The sequence below is a fragment of the Branchiostoma lanceolatum genome, chromosome 5 (assembly GCF_035083965.1).
Source record: "Branchiostoma lanceolatum isolate klBraLanc5 chromosome 5, klBraLanc5.hap2, whole genome shotgun sequence".
Taxonomy (NCBI): Eukaryota; Metazoa; Chordata; class Leptocardii; order Amphioxiformes; family Branchiostomatidae; genus Branchiostoma; species Branchiostoma lanceolatum.
This window is the reverse complement of record NC_089726.1, coordinates 6,670,534-6,694,175: the sequence shown is the minus strand read 5'-3', so window position 1 is coordinate 6,694,175 and position 23,642 is coordinate 6,670,534. Positions and strand designations below refer to the sequence as shown.

The following is a 23,642-nucleotide window of genomic DNA, read 5'->3' as shown; positions in this document are numbered from 1 at the left end:
TTTTGTAGGAACTGATTGACAGTGGAGTCATCGGAGACGTAGTTCACATCCAGCACATGGAACCGGTGAGAACAATTTTTTCTTGCATTTGTAAATCTATTCAGTTCTATGGTGTCCTTTGAATAAGATGAGAATTATGTACACTGCTGTAGAATGTGCATCACAGTTTTCCATCTACATGTGACGTTACATGATACAACCACTAGCAGATTTCAAGTTTGATTTATTGATTGAATTGGTGTTTGATTGATTGAATTGGTGTTTGATTGATTGATTGAATTGAATTGAATTGATTGATTGATTGATCATGACAGTGTAATTCTCAATGACAATCCTTCCTTGCTCAACCCTAGGTGGGATTCTGGCACTTTGCACATTCCTTTGTACGCGGCAACTGGAGAAAAACAGAAGAGAGTAGCTTCTCACTTCTTGCTAAAAGCTGCCACGATGTCGACCTCATTTCCTACTGGCTCGCTAAGTCAAGGTTAGGTTTGAACTAGCCTCTTGTCTTTTTAGTTTTTTAGGAATAATCATTAAAAATTGTCCCTTGCATGACTCGTAGGTGGGGTTCTGGCACTTTGCGCACTCCTACGTGCGGGGAAACTGGCGGAACACAGCAGGCAGTAGCTTCTCGCTTCTCGCCAAAAGCTGCCACGACGTTGACCTCATTCGCTACTGGCTCAGTGGTGCAAGGTTTGGTGATGGATGCTTTTTTTGCCTGTCAAACTCTCCAACACATCACACAAGTTGCTGAAATTCATATAGTCTTAAAGTCAACTCTCATATTTCCACTGGGTACTCTGAGACTGCTACATTTTAAAAAATTGTATTATTGAGGCCTAATATCAACACAGTAATTTTGTGAAGGGGAGATGTGCTTGAGTGTATGAAATGAAATACTTTAATGTAAACATTTAGACCTCTGAAGTAAATGAAGATGTTTTTTTTTTTTCACTAGCACACAGAATATGGCTGGATATGAAGTGTACGAGTTTGTTATATAACTCATCTCAGGTGCTGACCCCCATGTACATCTATACATGTAATGTTATCTGACTTCCTGACACAGTGTTTAGAATACCGGGATATCTGAAGTGTGCATGCCTCCAGGGATTGCTGATGCTGCATTAGCAGTGGTGGTCTTAGGGTACTCGTTTGAATTATGAGAGCTGACATAACAATTATGAGAGCTGACATAACTCTCGGTCTCAGCTGTCATCTGATCTTATTACCTTCTCTCAATGTTTGGTGATTTTAGGTGTTTAAACTGCTAATTTCTCTGTGTTGCCAGCAGATACTCTGTCATTACTCCATTTTGTAGGTTGGTTGGTCTTTTGAAATTGTGGTGACAATGTAAAATCTACACATTGTGCTTCATGGCTGCCTTGGTCCACCATCACATTGCGCAGCTTTAGGGCTTTAAAGTTAAAGCACTACGCTAAAAGAAAGGCAGCTTTTGGGGGTGTTGCAAAGGTAGACATTGATACCATAATCAGACTTATGAAAGCATTTGTCTATTTGTACAGGTGTGTCAAGGTGTCTTCCTTTGGAAGTCTCACGCACTTCAAGCCTGAGAACAAGGTAAAAACTTCATCTTTGGAGACGTCACAACAACTAACTTTATACGTTCTAATAATTGCAAAGCACAATTCCTATAGCCGAAAGCTAACTCTTCAACAAATGCAGAATACTTTCCTTCCAAAGTACTGTATTACTGTATTACTGTAACAGAAACATTGTGTACATGAATTTTTTTTATGTCCTGAAGATGAGAAATGGAACAGGACACTATCTTCACCTTGCTGTTGCAGGAAGTATTGCATTTAGAGAATTTGTAATATTTGAAAAATCCTGCTTATACAATGTCACATGTAACAATTCAACAATGGGCCATTACAACTAGTGCAGGATTACAAAGATGTAACTAAAAAACTTTGGTAGAAGGAGGTATTTTTGTTTCCTCCAGCCAGCAGGTGCAGCCAGCAGGTGTCTGGACTGCCAAGTGGAGAACACCTGTCCTTATTCTGCCAAGATGATCTACATGAAGATGGTCCAACAGGTGACATTATATGGTTATACTTTATGGTCTGGGAAAATAACCCACTAACAAAGATTTCTTTGAATGTTGGACATTAAAGCTTTTCGTATACGTTTCCGTGCCTATCAGCTGCTTCTCTTTGCTGTATGTGGCCGATGTAGGTGTCACTTTTGCGGTGAAATGTTGCATGTTTAAGACAACAAAGTAATCATGCCTCATTCTGTGTGTCCTTCCAGGGTCATACCGGCTGGCCAGTCAGTGTGGTGTGCCCCCAGGAGCCAGTGGACATGGAGAACCTTACCGAGGCACTGAGAACTGGGCCGTACGGACGCTGTGTGTACGAGTGTGACAACGACGTCGTTTCCAATCAGGTACATTTTCTTATATATCTAACAACCTCCTTATACATTGGCTAATTTCATAACCAGAGACATGGAGATGTTTATTATGTTATGTTATGTCCAGCTGATATGAGTACAGGATATGTTACACTTGATGATCTGGAAGAATGAAATAAAGACTAAAACTGGATTATAGTACTCCCTTTCTGTTAGCTGTAGCTCAACTGGTAGCAGCCTCTGATTGTTAAGCTCTTCATTTCAGTTAGTTGGTAATCGGGAGACCACGGTGCAATCCCGGGAAGGGCATCTCAGTTAATAGGGCTGCACCTGTCTTTCAGAAGGAACGTAAAATGGGGGTCCCATGTTCAGGGGGTACCTTCGTTGGTTAAAGTCAAAGAGCTGTAAACATACACCCAGTGCTACTGAAACCACAGGTGGTAGGCAAAGGTATTGTCGTTGAATAGCTGCTGAAGTTCCGATCGTGACAAAGTACTCGGCGCGGGGATCAGCCGTGCCAAGCTTCCGAGCAAAACCCGAAGTGATGCCGAAGGCACGAGCGGGGAGTCTGTCTGAGGGGTGGGGCATTTCCGGAGTGAGCGACAGGAGCATTTAAGCGAAAACATGCACCGCGGCGGTTACCCAACATAAATACCGTACCCTATTGCCCGTGCTGAAACAGGAAGGAAACATGCTTCCTCAGGTCCAGGCCCCTGAGACCAGATTGGCCAACACTGAACAAATGAATATATGAATCTCACTCCAGCAAAAGCACCCTGCAGACTTGCAAAACCTATGATGGGGTAGAAACTAATTCAGACATGAGGATAGCTTATATGTCAGCCAGTACATGGTCTTACATCTAAAGCAAATTTGAAGCATGAGCATTCTTGTTATTTTTAGGTGGTGAACTTCCAGTTTGATGGAGGCCAGACAGCTTCCTTCAACATGGTGGCCTTCACTCAGGAGATCTGTGAGAGACAGACTAGGATCTCTGGCACAAAGGTAACGGTACAAGTATTGAAATGTTCCAGGAAAAGCCTAAAAATTCTAACATCAGAAATCTCTCCGGCAACAAGTTTATGTGAATGTGTGATGTGTTTGAGTTAAATATGAAATGCTTGAATGTAAAGATTTGGAACTCTGAAGTAAATGAAGACGTTTCTTTTTCTTTTACGAACACACAGAATATGGAATAGCTTGGCTGTATGAAGTGTTCCTGTTCATGTTATATTCAAGTAGCTCATCTCAGGTGCAGGCACAGTGTATGTCTATACATGCAACTTATATGACTTCCTGAAATACAACAGAAGAGCTTGTTGTATAACTATGATTTTATGCTTGTTCTTTTTCTCATCTCCTGTTGTGTCCTTCCATCCAGGGGGAACTACGCTGCTCTGGTCCTGGCCCCGTGTATGTCTATGACTTCCTGACACAGAAATCAACGGAGCACCGCTGTGAAACTGCGCCCCCTAACATGATGCGTGGAATGCACGGCGGTGCAGACTTCTTCCTCATAGATGCCTTTGTCAGGGCTGTTCAGGTAAGGGTATAATTGTAACAGTGAAACGTGTGAAACAATGAGAAGCAAAGCTTACAGCCAAATGCTCAATACATCAGACTATAGGTTGGTATTTATAAGCATGTCAGTAGAATATAGATGTGTTTATGTCATACCTGGGCCAGGATGATTCGAATGCGCTTCGCATGTGCCAGTTGCACCGCTGTCGGAAATTCAAAAACCGGTTTTGGATGTTGGAGTCAATGCTGTTAATACAGTTTATAACAACTTGATCAATTTGTTCCAAATCTACCTTGGTCCAAGCCTGCCAGCGGGTCGGATTGCCATCCGGCCTTCGACTATTGGGGGATCTGACCCGTGGTCAGACTGGTACCTTGGGTGATACGGAATACACCATGTTAAATTCTACATACTACCAGGAATCAGCCTAGCTGATGAATTACTTGTTTTAATCAATTATCAAGTGTAAAGTCAGCTGTCAACAACAACTGGACACTGTTTAACCCTTGACAAGCCTGGTACCTCAGTTGCAATGTGTTATCAAGCAAGTACAGTGAGTTGTTGTCATGTAGTTACAAAAGAATTCATCATAGTATCTGATGGTTTCTTGATGTCTTAACTCAAATTTTTGTTCTAATGTTGTCTTTTGAAGCATTTTCTTTCTAAGGACTCTAGAGAATGAACTTCACTGCCTCATGCTTTTAATGAAATGTCCTTACAGAGCGGTGACAGTTCTGCCGTACTGACTGGACCACAGGACACCCTGCAGAGTCACCTGCTGGTGTTTGCAGCTGAGCAGGCTCGACTACAGGACAGGGTCATCACCATACGTCCGGATGGCTCCTACAGCTGAGCTCGACTACAGGACAGGGTCATCACCATACGTCCGGATGGCTCCTACAGCTGAGCTCGACTACAGGACAGGGTCATCACCATACGTCCGGATGGCTCCTACAGCTGAGCTCGACTACAGGACAGGGTCATCACCATACGTCCGGATGGCTCCTACAGCTGAGCTCGACTACAGGACAGGGTCATCACCATACATCCGGATGGGTCCTATAGCTGAGCTCGACTACAGGACAGGGTCATCACCATACATCCGGATGGCTCCTATAGCTGAGCTCGACTACAGGACAGGGTCATCACCATACATCCGGATGGCTCCTATAGCTGAGCTCGACTACAGGACAGTCATCACCATACATCCGGATGGCTCCTATAGCTGAGCTCGACTACAGGACAGGGTCATCACCATACATCCGCATGGCTCCTATAGCTGAGCTCGACTACAGGACAGGGTCATCACCATACATCCGGATGGGTCCTATAGCTGAGCTCGACTACAGGACAGGGTCATCACCATACATCCGGATGGCTCCTATAGCTGAGCTCGACTACAGGACAGTCATTACCATACATCCGGATGGTTCCTATAGCTGAGCTCGACTACAGGACAGTCATTACTGTACATCCGGATGGTTCCTATAGCTGAGCTCGACTACAGGACAGTCATTACCATACATCCGGATGGCTCCTATAGCTAAGCTCTTCTACAGCCCTTAGCAAACGAACAGTGTACCATTATGTCACTGCTCACTACTGCTACAGTAACTAATGAGAGGAATATCGATAGATATCACTTATGCAAATGAAGACCTAATTTGCATAATTGATAAGAAACGACTATAATTCCGTAGTGATGAATGATGGGAATTTCATTTTTGCGTCATTTGGAAACATAGTTTATGAGCAAATGCTACAATAGCCTTCTTTGCTAATATGAGGCTTCCATACTTTGACAACTTGTTTCTGTCCGGGTCTGTGTCTTCGCACCTGTAAATCAAGATCCTTTTGATGGATTTGTCTGATATTTGGCATGTCGGTAGTTAAAGAGGGTATCAAACACCTTAGCCACACCGCAAACACTATAATTATTACACCGATGATTGCTTCCTGCGGACAATTCGTATCAATTGTAATCATAATGTGTTGCTGAATCAAATACAGTTGTTAACAATACCGGTGTGTAACAAATGTTGTGTCAAATGAATAACTCGTGACAGTCATTCATAAATATTTGAGGTTTATTCTATAAACTCGCGCTTTATCCTCCTGATAATCTTATGGCAGTCGCACCCAGACTTATTGATACGATCAAATGTATCTTACTAAATATGCACAACAAAAAAAGGTACAATTAACCGTTGACAGCAAAATATAAATGTTGCAATTACCAATACATGTACTTTTACATCTGTTGTATACATGGCTATTTTCTTATGGTACATATCCGGGCGGATGGAGGGCTTGTTTTTCGATGTCTCTCTGCTCCTCTTTTGACAGCCATCGTCTTTCACCCGTTGTCGTGTTGTACTCGTACATTCTACCTGTTTCTGCAAGTACAAATGAATAGATTTTGATAATGAGTTGAAACAAAAAAAATACACACAGAAACATGGCCTGACTGAAATAGAAAAATATAATCATAACACGAGAATCGTTTCATTGGCCTTTTGACAATATATATATATATGTTCAACCAGGCCATGTTTCTGTGTGTATTTTGATATTGTCAGTGATTCAACTAATTTGATACGTGTAACGCAACAACAGAAATTATGTTTTGAAACTTACTCGGATCAACGGTCCTGCCGTCGAAGTGTCGGTTGGGCGTGACTCTCATTAGAGAACTCCGGGCAGGCAACGGCTGGTTTTTGGTCTCGTACTGGAGTTCGTGCTGCTTGGGCATGAGAGGCTCCACAAGTCGTGGTTCCCGCGGTTCACCAGTGCTGTACTCTGACGCGGCGGGCAGAGCCACCGCGCCGTACGGGGGAGGGTGCGCCAGGTCCCGACGGTCCGACTCGTGGCGTGGTGCGGTGTAGGGTTTCGGCCCTTCCGGTTGGTCAAACCAATCATGATCCTATAGAAAATGGGGGAAAGAGAAATCTATCTGGAGAGGAACGAAATATTTTGTGCGAAAATGGAAAAGGATGGAAAGGATGAATATATTCAATATTTCACCACCAATTTGTACTTTTAAAGAGTAGAACATTTTCCTCCTTGTACTTGACGGCGATCACGACCAAAATTGGATTTGTGTGCACGTGACCCTTGATTTTGTAATTGAAATATGATGCACAATGTGAAAGTTTGATTTCAAAGACAACATACATAACGTAAAAAAGAATTATGAAATTCGTTAAGCGACTTGTCAAACGTTAATGTTCTGTCGTTCAGCGATCCCAGACTCTAGTGGAAAGGGGATGCAGCAATTTTGAAATATTAGGTGTGCAAGTTTTCTACATGGCCGAATTATAATAAAACTAACCTCTTCATGGTGTTGGTTCACGCTCCTTCCGTATGTTTTCTCCGACGGGGTGTGTCTTCTGGGGGTCTCTGCATATGCCGGTCTAGTCGGTCCTATGTCGGCCGGCCGCCGAGGAGCTCTCGGAAGGCCCTGTGAAATAGTAGAAGTGGGACATTATAACTGCCTTTTGAGTTATAGTGTTCGTGTGTGACTATCATCGGGTTGGTTATCAATTCATAATCATCTTTACTACACAACCCTCCCTAGCAGGCCCCATTGTTATGCCCGTGGGAAGGGCACCTAGTACAATCCTCCCTCGACTCTGGTGAAAATGAGTACCTAACTTTTATTAGGGGCATCCTCTCGGATCGGACGTAAAGCCGAAGGTCCCGTTACACCTCAAGTACGTTAAATAACCCACCACACTTATTAAAAAAGAATAGGGGTCCTTCCCGGTGTGAATGGATCAAACCTATAAGTCTGGTCTGACACAGCTTGTAGCTTTTGTACAAAACTGGTGGATTAAGCTCAAGGGTATACCAGACATGCAGAACAAACAAACGATGTATTCTATTCCCTGCCAACGCTATGCCTACCTTCTTCTCAGTGTCTCATTGTGAGGTACCAACAAGGATGTGCTCTCGAACGTCGACAAAGCGGCAAGGAGAAATCGAGGCTAGTAACGTTCGAGAACACATCACTGTCGTTACGTCACAATAAGACAATGAGAAATAGTTCATTACACTCAACTCAACAAACTTCATGTAGTAAAGACCTTTGATGCATATGCATTCATATTCAGTCATTTTGGACTCTATTTTTGGGTCGATAATCTAATTGCAACGTGTGGATTTGGTCCCAATGTAGAAATTTAGATAGAGAAAGACTGAAGTTCCTTACCGCATGGATAGGAAGAACCTGTGAATGTCCTCCCTTTCTCTTCGAGCTGGACGCTGGGGAAAAACGAAAACGCCACATTTATGCTCTAACTGTACACATAGCAAGTCATATTCCCTTCGAACAATACATACTCCGCCAAAGCTCTGTTTTTGTCATTTCGATAAACCAGGATAAAAAAGTTAACATGTCATGTTGTTTTTGGCCACCTCATACTAACAAATAACACATGTTTTGGGTTAATATTTGTGAAAGAAAATGAAACTAATAAAAAAATATACAGTATATAGCAGCACTTACGTCTTTCTCCCTCCCATCCTTCTCTCGCTCTGGATTTTTTATTGATTGGAAGTTTCCTGACAAAAAGCAACAAATTCCGTCATGAAAAAAAACACATGTCTGTAGTTCAAAAATCAAATCACCCGTTGCCGACGTCACATAACATATAGGCTTCGGATCATTTCAGCTTGAAAAGGGTCAGAGGACTGACCGGAAGCATGTTGGTGATCGCTTTTCTTTTTGAAAGAACATAACTTCTTTATGCTAGGGTCACATTTCCCATCCGGGACCCGGCCGGGCAGTCTTTGTGAACGAAAAGTATGATATAAAAGACAACAAAAACACAAATAAACGTACCTAAGTTTATTTAAGAGCATAGCTTGTGCAAATGTATGGGCATACACTTTGATTTTTCGTTTTCGTAAACAGCCCGGCCGAGCCCCGGTTAGGAAATTTGACCCTAGCATTACAAGGGACTTAACCACTGTTGATGTTAGAACGAGGAAAGCCTTTAGTACCTCTTTTTCCTGCCCCGGAAGGTGCAGCAGCAGGCTATGACGGCGAACAGTATGATCAGTAGCCCCGCCCCGACAGACACCACCACGATGCCCTGTACCGTCTGTATCCACAGCACTGTGGTCTCCTCCTGGGGGTACTCCGCCACCGAGGTGATGCCAAAATCAGCCAGGCTGGAGTCTGGAGAGGACATTTATATTAGTCGTCTAGCTTTACATCTTTTGACGACAGTCATCGTTGCAAAAGCAATGTCTTGTGTGATTGAAAATACGCGGGAAGCTGATGGTAGTACATGGCAATATTCTAATCACTAAAACTACTATCAATTGTCAAGACTGGGGTACAGTACAATTGAAGACAACTCGTTCGGTGCCATCAGCGATGAACAATTTTCTTTATTTCTTCTTCCCGGTGTCGAAAAAGGGGTTTGTCCCTTCTTTGGCATTAGAGCCATGTTCACTGAGGTGTCGTGTTGGCATTGGTAGGCTCTCAAACAGCCTGCTGTCACCTTTTCTCTTTAGACGTTATCATTTGGTGGGGTAGCGTCTCAGTGAAAATGTGTCAGTTGGAAAACATTAATCTCTTTTCTAAAATGATAACTTTTATATGCTTCGACATCAAAGAGTCGACCCAATATCACCTGACAGTAGAGCCCCGTCGTCAGCCTGGAACATCTCCAGTACCCTGGATGCCGGCAGGAACGTCTTGTCTTCACCCAGACCGGTGATGAAGTCTGTCGTGGCGTTGGACGTCTCCACGTACACGTACACTGTCACGTAGTTAGTCCTAAAATAATTACATGGATGCAACGTCGATGAAGGTTAGACATCAAGGTCATACGGAACACAATACAAAAGTTACCCAAGCGACTGGATACGTTTTGCTAATGGCTAGACGTTTTAGATACCATCCGCTCTCTTTCGTCAATGACTGCATAGAATGTGGAGTCGAATGGGTATTTGCTGGGTCTTTATTCGACATACTGGGAGAAATTACGCATCGCCTAACATTAATCTGTGAAGCCCCTTAATTAATCTTACCCTTTTTGTGTTACCTTTAAACCTATCAAAGACTATATGACATCGTCTATGAATGTTAGAAATTCAGTAACTGGACTGGATTTGTAAACGGACGTTTCAGACAGCATCCGCTGCTTTTTTGTCAATCACCATTTGACATCTTTCCAAGCTGCACTCCCATGTTGCTCTTCGACCAAATGTGAAAACTATTGCCCAAATGTCAAAAAAGCACTGACATTGACTTATATGTAGACACGAAAGGTGTTGTAAGTAAACCTGTACGTACGTTGTGTTCGAAGTTGTCATCTGAAGCAACTCTCTGCGCCTTCTTGCCGAAGTTGTCACCTCCCTTTCGGCATAATGAGACAGTCCAACAGTGCAGGTTGACGTGCAGCTCGGTTGGATGGCCGTCTGGAGGGTCTGCAAAAACTCGTCTTGTCTCGCGAGAAACTCGTCCACGGTCATGGTCAGCTCCATGCTGACGAGAGTTGCGACGGGGTCAAAGGTGTCGATCCGAACGGTGGCGACCGGGGATGACGTCAGAGGAGGTATCCCAGCGTCACTCGCACTGACGTAGATGACGTATCTGGTGTCGGCCGACAGCGTCAGTCTTGTGATGACACCTGGAGGAGGGGGTATGCATGTGTGAATGAACTGGTTACCAAGATTTCTGCTTGAAAACGTGTGTAATGAGAGTAATATTAATTTCACATTTTTTTAGTACAATACAGCCATCTTGGCATCTCAGGAAGCAAAAGGTGCCAATATTTACTCCTCAAGCAAAGCTTAGTGGAGAAGATTGTGACCTTTTTATCATATGGCCCGTATAGAGTGCCGACAGGGTATATGATAAGAAGGTCACAATCTTCTCCACCAACCTCTGCTTGGAGAGTAATTATATTGTGTCCTTCAACCCGATGAATTGAACTACACAGTATGTAGAAGCCTATGGAATTTAGTTGTATCAACATTTTCATCTGATATAGTTGGTAAGAATAACAGTCGGTTAGCTTTACGATTACTATGAGAAGCTTGACGAACTTTACCCCTACCTGACGTCGGATCGACCCTGAAGTTCGTCGATGATTCGGTCAGACTGAACGTAATCTCCGTGTTTGTTCCTATGTCGGCGTCCGTTGCCGTTAGAGTCACTATTGCCTTTGACGAATCGAAATCCGTCGACAGTTCGATACTGTAGAACGTCTGATCGAGCACTGGTTTGTTGTCGTTGACGTCAGCAATAGTGATGTTGACGTCAGTTTCAGACGACAGACTTGGCGACCCAGCATCCGTTGCTATGACGACGAAGGCGATGAAGGGCTCAGTTTCTCTGTCGACAGACTCTCTGAATGTGACCACTCCTGTGGTTTCACTGATTCGGAAGTACTGCGTCGCCTTCGCTCCGTTCTTTGCCGGATCAGACGATATGGTGTAGATGACGTCAGCATTGGTGCCTTCATCGAGATCTGTTGCCGAGACCTTTATGACGGTGTTTCCCTGCTCAGCGTTTTCTGCCAAAGAAGCCGTCAGCGTGTCGTTGTTGTTAAAGATTGGCGCGTTGTCGTTGACGTCAGAGGCGGTAATCTGTACTGTGACGTCACTGAACAAAGATGGCGTCCCGGAGTCTTCTACTCTACACGTGATGCTGTATTGTGAGATGGTCTCCCGGTCGATGTTGGCCGTAGAGCTGGTAGATATCCGCCCTGTGTTTGAGTTTACCACAAAGTGTTGCGAATCGTCTGTGATGATAGAGAACGATAGATCGGCGTTTGAATTGATGTCGTCATCACTGGCGCTAACGTCGCCAACGGACGTGCCTCCGGCAACATTTTCTTCCAACGTAAAAGAGTAAAGATTCCAGGCGAACGCCGGAGTGTTGTCGTTCTCGTCATCAACAGTAATGGTAACCGTAGTGTCATTAGCCAATGAGGGGTTTCCATTGTCCGCGGCCTGGACAGTAAGAGTGTACGAGTCTAGAGCCTCCCGATCTAGTGCTTGCAAAGTACGTACAACTCCAGTGGCAGCGTCGATTTCAAAATGGCCGGCCTGGCTTGCAGATGTAATGCTGTACGCGATCTCCGCATTTTCGTTGACGTCTTCGTCCGACGCGACGACTTGAACCACCGACGTGCCAACGGAGACCCCCTCGCTGACCGACGCGGTGTAGCTGGCTTGCGTGAGGACAGGCGTGTTGTCGTTCACGTCTAGAACGGTGACTAGGACGGTACCACTGCCGGTAAGGTTTGTAGGGATGCCGCTGTCCGTTGCTGTGATGGTCAGCGTGTAGCTGTGGGTGGTATTTCAAAGGAAAATACGAAATTAGAACATGTAGGAAAGAGTGTTGATGACCATATGGATGGTGTTCTAGATCCATGGACACAAAGGGTTGTTGAAGTCGTCTTCAAAAAGACAAATTTGCTGGACGGTTTTGTCCATGACTTGATGTCAAAATGACAATGAATACACGTTTGGCTTGATCACAGAGAAGCTCATACCTTACGTTAGCACTCATTCATTTCAAGATTGGCCCTTACCTCTCGATGGACTCCCTGTCTAAGGTGCCCGCAGTTTGGATTGTTCCCGTAGAAGAGTCAATTGTGAACTGGTTGTTGTCGTCGCCCTCAAAGATGGCGAACGTTAGCAGCGCATTCGTCGACTCATCCGGATCCAGGGCTTGTACAGGAGTCACCAGTGTCCCCACCGCTGCGTTTTCCAACACGCTCACCACGTATTCCAAAGGAACGAATGTCGGTGTGTTGTCGTTCAAGTCGTTAAGGTATATCTTTACTCTGCAGAGAGACGATTTTGCGGGACTCCCGCCGTCCGTCGCTTGTATGACGAGGTTGTTGAGTGCTAGGGTCTCCCGGTCCACGTCTGTACTGGTTGAAATCAGCCCCATGGTAGAGTTTATGTCAAAGTATGCCATGCCGTCGCCGGAAACGATCGAGTACGTCACCTCTCCATTTCCGTTCAAGTCGGGGTCAGTTGCCTCAACGGTCGTAATGTTTGAACCGACGGATACGTTTTCGTCGATGTAAACAGTGTATACTGGCTGTGTAAATGTTGGTTTGTTGTCGTTCACGTCTGTGACAATGACGGTTACGACAATGGCGTCTTTAAGGGTGCCGCTGTCAGTCACTTCGCCGTCGTACACCGTAATGTTCAAGACGTATTCATCAATCGTTTCTCTGTCGAGATACGACCCCAGCGTCACAACACCTGTTGCGGAGTCTATAACAAGCGTTATCCCGAATGCGTCTTCGTCAGACGTCACAACGTACGTCAGCTCGCCGCCATCTCCGACGTCGGCGTCGGTAGCGCTGACGTTGTATATCGTCGTCCCCACAGCAGCGTCCTCCGAGACCCAAACGGTGTTCGTGCCGTTGTCGAAGACCGGAGAGTAGTTGTTCTCTTCCAGGACGTTGACCACGACGTTCGCCGTTGACGAAAGTGGAGGGACACCGCGGTCGGTTGCTGTCACAGTGAGCGAGTAGTAGCTTCGTACAGAATGATCCAAACCAGACGCGAGGACGAGAATATCACCGCTAAGGTTGAACGTGCCGTTTGTGTCGCCAGCAGTGATGGCATAGTCTAACACAGTGTTGTTTCCAAGATCAGCATCAGTTGCCGTTAGCTGTATAAGTTGTGAACCCACCGACGCACCTTCCAACACGGAAGTGGTGTATACGGACGGCGTGAAGACTGGATGGTTGTCGTTTATATCTTCTATTGTGATGTTCACCGTTGTGAAATTGCTCAGTGCCTGTGACGAATTTGACGGACTGTCCATAGCTTTGACGATCAGCGAGTAGGAGTCTGTGGATTCTCTATCCAGTGGCAAAGCGACTGCTATCTCCCCGGAAAGCTCATCGATGACAAATTTCTGCTCAGAGTTTCCGTCCTCGATGCTGTACACGACTGTGCCGTCGGAACCCGAGTCGGAATCCACGGCTGTCACGGATATTACCGACGCTCCTATCGGAACGTCTTCGGAGATGATGACATCGTATCCTCCCGTCGGAACGATGATTTCCGGCGTATGTTCGTTGACGGCAACAACCTGTACGTATACCGTGGCGGTCCCAGTCAGAGATGGAGTCCCTCCATCCGATGCTGTAGCCGTCAGGACATATTCTGTGCTCGTCTCATAGTCCAACGAGTCCTGCAGAGTGATCTCACCACCATCGTACGTCACGTTGAATTTCAATGCGTCATTTCCGGTGGAAATGAGGTACGTCACATTCGCGTTAGTCCCGTCGTCGCTGTCAGTGCACGTGAGCTGTGCGACTGCAGCTCCGATTGTCGCAGATTCAAACAGTGACACGTAGTACACATGGGGAACGAACACTGGCGGGTTGTCGTTAACGTCTAGCACGGTGATGCTTATCAATGCTGTTACGTTGTGTTTAACGCCAGAGCTGTCCTCGCTGTCTGTTGCCATGACAACCAGAGAAAATACGTCAGTAGTTTCTCGATCGACGTTGTCCTTGAGACTTAGTGTTCCCGTGCGTGTGTCCAGGCGAAAGACGTTGTCGTCGTCCCCGCTGATAATAGTGTACGAAATGCTTTCCTCGTAGAGGTCTTGGTCAGTGGCCGGTACTTGTCCAAGTGTTGTTCCAATGGCGGCATCCTCTGAGATGTTGAAGTAGAAGAAGGCACCTGTGAAGGTAGGTGCAAAGTCGTTGTCATCCGTGAGCTTGACGTGGACGGTCACGCTGCCAGTCAGAACCGGGTCTCCTTCATCTGTGACCATGAGCTCCAAGATATACGTAGGCGTCACTTCTAAATCTAGTGCAGATGCCACTGTAATGTCTCCCGTTGAGTTATTCACGGCAAAAGAGCTGTTTGTGTTTCCCGCAATGATCGTGTGCGACAGCACCGCGTTGATACCATCGTCCTGGTCGGTGCAGGTGACGCTTCCCACTGTAGAACCTACCGCCGCCCCCTCGGAGACCGACAGGGCCAACAGGGCCGGCGAACACACTGCTGTGTTGTCGTTTACGTCTGTCACGGTGACGTAGACCGTTGTCGACCCCGTCAAATGACCAGGATTCTGTCCCCCGTCCGTTGCCAGGAGAACCAGCACATAGCTGGCAGTGTTTTCTCTGTCAAGGTCTCCCACAGTCCGCAAGGCGCCAGTTGTTCCGTCCATGGCAAATTTGCCGGCCTCATTACCTGACGCAATGGAGTAGGATATCAACCCTGTAGCGTGGAAGGGAATGTTTTCCGTTTAAACAATAAGCAAGAGCAGTCTTTTCGTCAGGAATGTGTAAAAAAACTGAGCAAGTTGATACTGCAGTAAACAAATGTAGGCATCATTTACTCCATCGTAGCATTGCTACTACTGTATACTGAACAGAGGCAAGCATGTCCATTCTAGGCCTGGGACTTTCCGTCTTTGACGCCTGTGCCCCTTGGATGTAATCACAGCTTCGTTAAATCAAAGACATTTCGAAACCTCACCATCTACTCCCTCGTCTGCGTCAGTGGCAGTCTCCTGCAATAAGGTGTACCCCAGGGTAGCATTTTCGGCCACGCTGACGTTATAGGAGTCAGCTGAGAACAACGGCGTGTCTTCGTTCACGGGCAGGATCGCGACGTCGACGTTGACGTCAACTATGTGGTCACCATCGCTGACTTCCACGGTCAAGTAGTACGTCTTGTTGTTTGACTCGTAGTCCAAGGTATGTCCTGCGACAAGAGAAAACAACACAGTAGCACCGTTATGACTGCCATGTTTTGAGTGTCTTCAAGCTGCATCGTGCGTAGTCCACTGGTTAGGGACCCTGCCTCTGGACCAAGAAGTTGTGATTTCGTATCCCGGCTGTGTAGCTACTGGAAAGGGTCGCAGTCTTTATCAGGATGGGACGTTAAGCCGTGGTTCATTGTTCATTGTGCTTGTAGAAAAGAGCTAGGGAAATTTCTCTGATACAATGAACCTGTAAATACTGTATATAGCGTCTGTCTTCTCTGTCACGACCAGTGGAAGAGTATCTCTTCAGTGAGTCTAATCACCAATGTACACCGACGTACATACACATAACACAATATAAAGTGCACAACCCAAAATTTCTCACACGCATACATACCTGCCAAGACGACAACAGTGCCACTCGTGGTTACGTCAAACGACGGTCCGAAGTTTCCAGAGATGATGCTGTACGACAGGTTTGTTCCTATGTCAATGTCAGAGCAGTTTAGAGTCGCCACCTGAAATTCAATAAAGTAAAGGAAGACTGATGTGAGATTTGTCTAAGGAGCGTACCAAAAGATAACGAATATTAGTTCTGAAGACCAACCACTCAGTGGTCGGGTGAAAAACTATGCCACTTTACCGTAGTTCCGTTTTCCGCGTTTTCGTCGGCCTGAACGAGTAGAAGGTTCTCCACACAGTCGGGACTGTTGTCGTTGACGTCGTTGACAGTGACATTGACCGTCGTAGACGCACTTCGTTGGTCAACTCCGGAACCTCCGTCCACGGCTTGAACTGTCAACGTCACCACCTTAAGACGGGAGGTACAATTGCGATACATACTGAAAATGTTACGACATATTTCATAATATCATTTTAGATCTTTACGTGGTGTCAGAGAGGGACCACTCTTGCAAGGAGTTTCATTGAGACCGCTTATGCAAATGCTAACGAAACTTGCAACCCCGTAAACAACCACATTCATAGTCTATGTCTATGTACCTTAGAATCACCCATGGTGTCGTAGTCCAGTTGTGAAACCAGTTGAATTTCTCCACTTTGCGAGTCGATGCTGAAATGCCCCGATAGAAGACCAGGATTCGTACCTAAGGACAACAAAAATATATCCAGCAAAGTTTTGGATTACAAAAGGCAGACACACATATCGAGAAGTTGTAGCAAACGCGAACAAAGATGCCGTTCTTACCTGTGATCGTGTAGGACACTTCTCCATGCGATCCTTGGTCATCGTCCGTTGCTGACACAACCGCGATTGTCGTCCCAACAGCGGCGTCTTCATTGATCTGTGTTTGTTTGAAAATCATGATTTGAATATTCACAGGGACAATGAAAATAATCTGCAGGAAAAAGGTTCGCAAGGATAAAGATGGTTAAAACCTATAAGTCATCACTTTCTACTACTGTTGAATTTATCATTTTGTCGCTTACCGAAAAGTTTGACGGCGTCGAAGGGCTAAACTGTGGGTCATGCTCGTTCACTGCTGTCACCTGTAGATGTACAGTCGCCGTGCTGCTGAGGTGTGGCGTCCCGCCGTCAGTTGCAACTACCGTTAGGATGTATGACGTCGTCGTCTCAAAGTCCGCCTCCTTGTCCAGGAAGATCATTCCGTCCGATGATATGTTAAAAACACCTTCGTCATTTCCGGCGGATATGACGTATGAGACCTCTCCGTTGGCGTCCACATCCACGTCAGTGCAGTTGAGCTGTAGAAGTGACGTCCCTTCCGGCGTAGACTCTAAGACGGAAGTGTACGCCACGACTGGGTCGAAGGTCGGCGGGTTGTCGTTTTCGTCGATGATCGTGATGTTGACTCTCGTGGTTGCATTTCGGTACGTCCCGAAAGAGTCTCCGCCGTCGGTCGCTAACACTTCAAGACTGTGCGAAGCCACAGCTTCTCTGTCTACGTCTTTTGCGATGGAGATAACCCCAGACACGGAGTCTATGCCAAAGGCTAACCCATCGTTGCCAGATGCAATCGAATACGTCACATCACCCTCTTCGTCGGTGTCTTCGTCACTCGCTACGACTTGACCTACCTCTGTGCCGATTGATTCACTTTCGCTGACGTTGAAGGAGTAAGAACTTTCACTGAACGTCGGAGCAAAGTCGTTGACGTTCGTGACGGTGACGTAAATGGTCGCCGTTCCCGTGAGGCTTTGCGCGCCGGAGTCACTGACCTGGACTTCCAAGGAGTAAAAGCTTGTGATTTCAAGGTCTAGACTTTGGGCTGTAGTGATCTTTCCAGAGGTTTTGTTGATTGCAAACGTCTCGTTGGAGTTTCCGGCGGTTATGCTGAAGTCCAACTCTGCATTTTCACCGACGTCATCGTCAGAACATGTTACCATGGCAACAAAGGAGATGACGTCAGCGCCCTCGGGTACGGACACCGCATAGAACGACGGGGAACAGACAGGTGTGACGTCATTGACGTCCGAAACCGTAACAAAAACCGTCGTAGAGGCACTTCTTGTCGGAGAGACGCCGCCATCTTGGGCGATGATGGAGAGTGTGTAAGAGGAAGTCGTTTCTCTGTCCAGCGGTGCGACGGTTTGTAAGGCTCCAGTCGTCGCGTCTACGGCAAACTTTTCGTCTTCGTTTCCAGCTACGATGGAGAAAGTCACCTCACCTGGAGAACACCGCATATTATTCATTAGTTTAACTAACTGAACATCAAACGTGGCATCATATTTGTATTACATGTATCAAGAAGCAACGGCATTACGGCAAGGTTGTCGACTGATTCTGAAAAAGGGGTCCCTAAATTCTTCAGGGACGGAAAAATGGAATCTTTACGCATGCTTTAAGATATGCTCAAAGACGGGATTTTGTGCAGTGTACGTACCGTCCATCCTGCTATCAGCATCACTTGCTGTAACCTGGAGTAGACCCGTCCCCACCGTCACGTTCTCCTGCACGCTGACGTTATACGACTCTGACGTAAACACGGGGTCGTGTTCGTTGACGGGCCGTACGTCGACGCTGACGGTGACGTCAGTGGAATGTTCGCCGTCGCTGACGTCAATGGTCAGGATGTACGTGGTGGTGATCCCCTCGTAATCTACCGTGTTACCTTTGAGGAACAGTGTGGTGACATCAGATAATGTAGCTTACAGTCATATTCATTGCGTACTGCTCTTTTTGCTCTACATTTGTATTTGGAAACGCATGTCTTACTCATGGTCATTATCGTTGGAATCGGAAAGTAGCACTTTAAACAACCTGTCTCCTGTCGTCCAGCATAGGGACTAGGATGCAAAATTCTTTTTCGCCTCAATTTGAAAGCCTGGAATCCAAACCTATTACAGCTTCCGAGTCTCCTCTACGCAAATAGAGGAGAGGAGACTCGACATTCCAGGCTAGCAAATTGAGGCGAAAAAGAAAAACGTTGTCGTTGCAGCTTTAATTTAAAACATAGATAGCATTGTATGACTAACCGGAAGCTAGGAACACGTCACCCGATGAGCTGACTTGGAATGAGCCCGAGTCTCCGGAAGTGACGTTGTAAGACAGTAGCGTCGATGTGTCCACGTCGCTGCAGTTCATGGAGGCAACCTAGGTGGATATAAAAGTACTTAGATTTTGAATTAAAGAAATAATCTCTTATGGTACCTTCCACATTCGGGCATCGTCAACGAGTTTCTTCTTCATTTAAGATCACGTTCATATCATTGTGCCCTGAACAGTACTGTAAATATCTTGTAATTTCGCGTACTAACCACTGTCCCGTTGGCGGTGTTCTCATCCATGACGACGCTGACCAGTCTCTCCACGCAGGTAGGCCTGTTGTCGTTCACGTCGTTGACGGTGACGTCCACCGTAGTGTTGGCGGTACGCTGGTCGGCACCCGAGGCTCCGTCCGCCGCCTGCACTGTCAGGGTCACCACCTTACGGAAATGAACAACAAAACTGTCATTGACTAGTCCCAAGACCAATGTAGCGAACAAAATCGTCTTTGCTACTAGAAGGATTCATAGTTTGAAAGAGGTTAAGTCTACTTCTTTAAACAAAATAATGAAGATGGAATATATTCAAGGGAACCGCAGGCCACCTTGTCGGATCCCATAGTGTCGTAGTCTATTGGTGAAGCCATGTTGATGACACCACTGCTAGAGCCGATGGCAAAATGTCCGGCAAAACCCGCTGGACTCGTTTCTGGGGAAGAAAATCAAACCAGTTAAAGACTTTCGTCATGCACACATAGCATTTATTCAAGATACGTTAGCCCGAACACAGCATGTAGGTCTGTCCCTGTGATTGAAGAATGAGATGGGCTACCTACCGGTGATTGTGTACGTCAGTTCGCCATCGGTGCCGGCGTCGTCGTCCGTTGCCGAGACGGTGGCGACTGTTATACCAACAGCAGAGTCCTCGTCGACCTAAATCATACATATCAGTAATGCGTTAGATATGTATATTTCTATTGTACTCTTCATCTTTGCTACAGAGTGGGGACGTCGAAAGTGCCCACAAATTGAACTTGAAGTGGATGAAGTTTTCGAGTATCGACTTGTAATATACAGTTTTGGGGGAGGGGGAACAAATTTTAGCAAAATATTGAAAAGACTAATATTTTGATGAACACTTACGGACGCGTTTGCCGGGGACGCCGGGTCAAAGACTGGGTCATGCTCGTTCACTGACGTCACTTGGACGTAGACCGTCGCCGTGCCGCTCAGCTGCGGTGACGTCCCCCCGTCGGTCGCCACCACCGTCAGGACGTGAGTTGCGGACGTCTCGTAGTCTAGACCGTAGGCAAGGGAGATCAAACCTTCAGACGACAAGCTGAACAGGCCGACGTCATTTCCGGCGGATATGACGTATGTCAGCTCTTGATTTTCACCCACGTCAGAGTCGGAGCAGCTGAGTTGGGCTATCGACGCGCCGGTCGTCGCGGACTCGGGAACAGCGATGTAGACTGCGGCGGGATCAAACGTTGGAGGGTTGTCATTGACATCATCTACAGTAATATCAACGGTAGCGGTGGACGATTGATAAGTTCCCAAAAAGTCTCCGCCATCTCTTGCTTCTACTTCAAGAGTGTATGAGCTTGTGGTCTCCCGATCTAACACCGTGGCTGTAGAAATGACACCCGTAAAAGAATCTATCCCAAAGACGGTACCGTCGTTTCCCGACACGATAGAAAACGTCACATCTCCTTCTTCGTTCACATCACCGTCGGTGGCCGACACTTGTCCTACAGACGTTCCCACTGTGACGTTTTCGCTCACGTAAGACGAGTACGACGCTTCGGTAAAGTTCGGAGCAAACTCGTTGACATTCGTCAGCGTGACGTGTACAGTCGCCGTCCCGGTGAGCTTCATTTGTGAACCAGAATCCGAAGCTTCTACGATCAACGTAAATGTGCGAACATCTTCTAAATCCAAACTGTTCTTCAACGTTACATCACCTGACGCAATGTTTACAGCAAAGTTGTCATTGGAGTTCCCGGATGTGATTGCGTAGGCGACAACTGCGTTGTCACCGTCGTCATCATCCGTGCACGTTACCGTGGTAACCGTGGAACCCACCGCCGTACCTTCAGAAATTGACACAGCGTGGAACGACGGAGAACAGACCGGTTCGTGGTCGTTGACGTCAGTCATGGTGACTGATAAAGTCGTGGTGCCAGTCTTGGGTCCGGGTGAGGCGCCGCCATCTTGTGCGGTAAGGACCAGGATGTATGACGTAATTGTTTCCCTGTCCAAGATAGCGGCGACCTGTACCTCTCCTGTCGCTGCGTCCACAGCGAACTTTCCGTCCCCGTTACCCGACTCTATGGCGTAGGTTAGCGCACCTAAAGAGGATCAGCAACGTCAAAATAATTATACATTTTGAATATGTTAGAATTCTTAAGTATTTATATAGTAGAATACCAAAAATCATCATGTTTTTCTTACGTCTCGATTTGTTTAAGGTCTTAAAGGGAAACAACAGCATTGCCGTCTCTGCTTGGAAGCACTGCTGGTAGATGCTGCGGTCACGTGAGAACATCCTTGAAAAAGAACGGAGGGACATATTTTGCATTTCCTAGTTCCTGATATTCTAATTCTAGTGCAGTACATACGAATAGGGACGTTTCCGATTCTAATTACGTATGTCCAGCGAAATGCATTGTGGGTAATATTTCAAAGGTCAAGGCTCCTGAGCGATAAACAAAACACGTCTGGACATTGTTATGCAAATCGAGACAATGGTCGAGACGAGAACTTGTTTTCTAATTAGACGCCTTCACCGTTCACATATCACCCACAATGCATTTCGCTGGACATGCGTACATAGAACCGTGAACCTCCTTATATTTACCATCCGTTCCGTTGTCGGCGTCAGTAGCTACCACCTGCACGACAGATGCCCCAACAGTTGCGTTCTCCGCCACGTTGACGCTGTATGACGCCTCAGAAAACGCCGGGCTGTGCTCGTTGATCGGCTGGACATCGACGGCGACGGCGGTTTCGACGGAATGGGCGCCGTCGCTGACTTGCACGATCAGACTGTACGAGGTCGTGGCGGACTCGTAATCTACCGTGTGCCCTGCGTCCATGAACACAAGTGGAGATAAAGAAGTTAGTAGGGTCTGTTTTGATGGGCGACGGTCGTACAGAAGCTAAGCTATTGTAGACTATTGTACGTATCAAACGACGGTACTGGCTGCCATTGTTCTCTACTATAACATTTGACCAACTTACACCAACAAGTACCCAGGGAGCCAAACTGATGCGGGCCAGCGTCGAATTTCTTCGGCAGCCCTGGGCAGTTTGCCCGCTGATCTGAATTAGCGCTCCGGGGTAGTTGTAGCTCGGACTAAAATCCCCGGAGCGCTAATTTAGATATGGCGGGCATACTACCTTCTGTGTCGCCGAAGAAACCGACTGTCGGTCCACGTCAGTCTGGCTCCCAGGGTAACCCACAAGCCGCTTACGCCGGGAAGCATATAGCGCCTCGACAGCAACTATTCCAGTACTTCCTGCCTTAGGCTGTCAGCCGGGCACTTATGTCGTCCAGGTTGACGTCAATTTTCAACGCCAAATATTTTCTTATCCATGTGGTCTGGTGTTGGTTACACTTCAGAGTTTAGAGTTAATTCTTTGTTGAGATTATACTTAACTTGGACTGGTGCTAGATTTGGAACGAACTTGACCTACTGACGGTCTTACCGGCGATGAGGGTAACCACCCCCGTAGAGCTGACTTCAAACGACGGTCCAGAATTCCCCGCTGTTAAACTGTAAGATAACGTGGTCGACGTTTCCACATCCGAGCAGTTTAAAGACGCAACCTGTAGAAAGAAAAGTGAGAAAAATGTATTTGTGTAAACGTCTTTCAAGTGTTGCCGTCTATTACTGGAAGCCATGGTAAGCTTGTCAATAAGTGACAATAATGTAGCTTTGGAAAGACTTACAAAACGTCACAAAACATTCACAGAAACAAGTCAAGCCTTACATCTGCGTAGGTCACATTCATCTTAGGTTGTCGTACGATTTTGTTGTGGTAGGATTTTCGTGGATGGTGAGACATAACAACCAAGGAAATAAGTTATCCTATTCGGTAACAAGGCAACTCCTGTGTACGACATATGCGCGACCGCCCCAAGATTGTCCTCAATTCACAATCGTACGACGGTCGTGCGATGAAGGTGACCAGGCCCTTGAATAGCAAACATTTTGAACCCACCACTGTCCCGTCTGTAGCGTCCTCGGTAAGAGTCCTGCTGTAGAGACTCGGTGTGCAGACAGGCTCGTTGTCGTTCACGTCGTTGACAGTGACCTCCACCGTGGCGTTGGCGCTACGCTGGTCTAAGCCACCGTCTGCTGCCTGGACTGTTAGGGTCACGATCTGACGATCAAAATCACACTCTCCAGTTAGGATACCCCATTGAGGCGAATGCAAACTTGTTTGTTAGCCCGGTATTTATCCTTTTTTAGCCCCGGTTCGCTCCTTTTGTCGCTTCCCCGCAGAATAGTCTTGATCCCGTTCACATTGAAACATCTTGATCGCTGTGTCCTGCATCAT

The 23,642-nt window shown here is 46.5% G+C and overlaps 2 protein-coding genes across 5 annotated transcripts in view; one reads left to right on the top strand and one right to left on the bottom strand.

The window, feature by feature from the left end:
• Positions 1–6,163, top strand: part of LOC136434672 (putative oxidoreductase YteT) — a 10,894-nt gene extending 4,731 nt beyond the window's left edge. For 3 of the 4 annotated variants that reach the window (XM_066427653.1, XM_066427654.1, XM_066427652.1), the window contains exons 6-13: positions 9–65; positions 563–693; positions 1,527–1,581; positions 1,967–2,059; positions 2,275–2,409; positions 3,280–3,381; positions 3,758–3,919; positions 4,620–6,163. In XM_066427653.1, the coding sequence (XP_066283750.1) occupies positions 9–65; positions 563–693; positions 1,527–1,581; positions 1,967–2,059; positions 2,275–2,409; positions 3,280–3,381; positions 3,758–3,919; positions 4,620–4,751 (867 nt within the window). In that variant the 3' untranslated portion in view covers positions 4,752–6,163. Of the gene's footprint in view, positions 1–8; positions 66–353; positions 485–562; positions 694–1,526; positions 1,582–1,966; positions 2,060–2,274; positions 2,410–3,279; positions 3,382–3,757; positions 3,920–4,619 lie in introns of all 4 variants that reach the window. The other variant, XM_066427655.1, reaches the window with a different exon arrangement.
• On the bottom strand, positions 5,965–23,642 carry LOC136435018 (protocadherin Fat 4-like). The gene is made up of 26 exons (XM_066428187.1): positions 23,609–23,642; positions 23,304–23,449; positions 22,788–22,908; positions 21,937–22,164; positions 20,220–21,427; positions 19,913–20,009; positions 19,682–19,785; positions 19,350–19,517; positions 19,068–19,185; positions 18,476–18,703; positions 17,061–18,259; positions 16,819–16,915; positions 16,614–16,717; positions 16,255–16,422; positions 16,009–16,129; positions 15,383–15,610; positions 12,454–15,121; positions 10,972–12,218; positions 10,206–10,542; positions 9,541–9,686; positions 8,903–9,080; positions 8,406–8,461; positions 8,109–8,161; positions 7,230–7,358; positions 6,536–6,821; positions 5,965–6,294 (listed from the first exon to the last, which is right to left on the bottom strand). The coding sequence occupies exons 1-26, from the start codon at positions 23,640–23,642 to the stop codon at positions 6,179–6,181; spliced, it is 9,585 nt and encodes a 3,194-aa protein (XP_066284284.1). The 3' UTR covers positions 5,965–6,178.